Source organism: Arachis ipaensis, chromosome B02 (genome assembly GCF_000816755.2).
Source record: "Arachis ipaensis cultivar K30076 chromosome B02, Araip1.1, whole genome shotgun sequence".
NCBI lineage: Eukaryota > Viridiplantae > Streptophyta > Magnoliopsida > Fabales > Fabaceae > Arachis > Arachis ipaensis.
The window spans coordinates 608,683-610,829 of NC_029786.2; the positions used below are offsets into that span (position 1 = coordinate 608,683).

Sequence of the window (2,147 nt, forward strand, 5' to 3'; positions counted from 1 at the left end):
GGCCTGCAAAAGGAATCAAGGGCCGGAAGTGGCAGCACCCGGGAACAGCTTCAGCCGGACGATTATCCAGTGCTGACTCATCCAGGTGAACTTGTGGTTTGCAAGAAGAGAAGGAACGATAGGGGGGAGAAATCATTGGTGAAGCTGAGGACCGGCCCTGTGTCGCCAACTAGCATGGTTCCGGCTATGCGAAGCCCGGGGTCAGGTTCGACTCCTAGGGATGCTAGACTAGCGCATCAGTCTCCTCATGCACAAGGGTTGGTTGGCCAGCCATTTCAGCAGCCAAACGGCTCCGGTGGTTCGGTTGGTTGGGCAAACCCCGTAAAGCGACTACGGACGGATTCTGGGAAGAGGAGACCAAGCCATATGTAGATTTTCTCTCAAAGAACACAAAAGTCATGGTATATAATGAACATATTGCTCCTAGTTTCAGAAAGAGTTTTTGGTGGCCCTTAATCTTGATAGAGTTTACCCCTCATACTGTTAATATAGAATTTAGGCCCTGAGTTTGTATTTTATGGCCACCTTAATGTACTTGAATGTAACTTGTTTCTTCCATTTTTCTTTGGATATCTGCATCCTGCAGGTATTGCTTTTCTTTTTAGATAGTTGAAACTCTTGTATAGTAAATTCTCTGGTTCATGTTAGTCCATCAAAATTTCCCCTCTACAAAGTGCTCTGGAATTTATGACTTCTTTGTGTCTTAGTAAACTAAAGAGAAGGAAAATTAATCCATTTTCAATACTTATAAAATAATAATGACCTAAAATTATAAATAAACTATGGATGAAGTATTATTAAACTTTGTAAGAGAATTAGATATATTTTATATAACAATTGCATAGATCTGTAGTAGATAGGTATCACATTTACACCTAATATTTTATGAAAGCTTATGACATGAGAGCAATTTAAAACATATTTTATATTTTAGTCATATAAAATGTATTCTCATAAATTTAAATCTGGCATAGATCAAATACAAAATAACTATTTCAATTTTAGTTTTGGCATAGATCAAATACAAAATAATTATTTCAATTTTAGTCTTTCTATTGTAGTTTTTTTCAGAAATAATTTTCAAATCATTGTTGGAAACCTGTGTTTCACTTATTCCCTTTTTCCATTTGATGTTTTTGGAAAAAATAGAACAAAACAATGAGTTACCCACAGGTGTCATGTGTCATGAGTTACCTTACAAATTTGAACCAAACCTTGTTCAAATGTAAAGTGGAATTCCATGTTGTTTTGCAATCACTGATGAAAAGACTTATTCTGCATGATTTTGTTTCCCATTAATTAGAAATTAGAAAAAAGTCTTAATATTGAGCAATCCCATAATTGTTTACCATAAAAGTTTGACACATAGTTTAACAATCAATAATCATATAATTATTATATCATGCTCCTAAATTTTAAATAAAGAAATAAACTGTTTTTTTGTTATAGTTTTTTATGATATCAAATTAAATATATTTTAACCAACTTGGGTTGGTCGAATGGTTATCTCAAGCGTCCGCTTAAGCAAGTGTCGGAAATTCGAACCCCGCCTTGTGCATACAGTAATTCATTAGCCAGCGGCAGACTCTTAAATGGAGCTCAAATCCACGACGGATTAGTCCTTAACCTGTCGGGTTGGGGGATACTGTTTGGGTAAACCAAAAAAAAATGTTAATAAAGATTTTAACATTTTATCTTATTTTGAATAGGTTGAACTATACATTTTTCTTTTACAATTCTAGATGGATTTAATATTTATTTTACAGAAGTTTCATGAAGTTGATATCAATGGCTAGAACTATTTTCAACTGTTATCTTTTCAGTTTTCACACAATCCAAAGGATTCTAGAACTTCTATTTGGCTTTTTGGGATGATCATTTACAAGGTGAATTAATTTCCTTTAAAGAAAAGCTTTTTCCTTATCAAATGTCAAGGCCCACATAGCATGACTTTTTCATTTGTCAAGTCCTACATTAGGATCAATCAACTTTGTTGGCACAAAAGCAATTTGAGACTCATAAATAGGCATTTTTTATTTGAACAATTTAAAGCAATTTTACAACTAATCACTACAAGAAGAATGAGAAAGAAGTCAAAATAAACGCAAGTTAAAAGTGCCATAATAATAATTATAAATGTTAAAATT

General features: G+C 33.6%; 1 protein-coding gene across 1 annotated transcript in view; it reads left to right on the top strand.

Moving 5' to 3' along the window:
• Positions 1-684, top strand: part of LOC107621516 (ATP-dependent helicase BRM) — a gene marked incomplete in the record, with an annotated part of 10,446 nt that extends 9,762 nt beyond the window's left edge. The window contains 1 exon segment of the mRNA XM_016323546.2: positions 1-684. Within this exon segment, the coding sequence (XP_016179032.1) occupies positions 1-372 (372 nt within the window).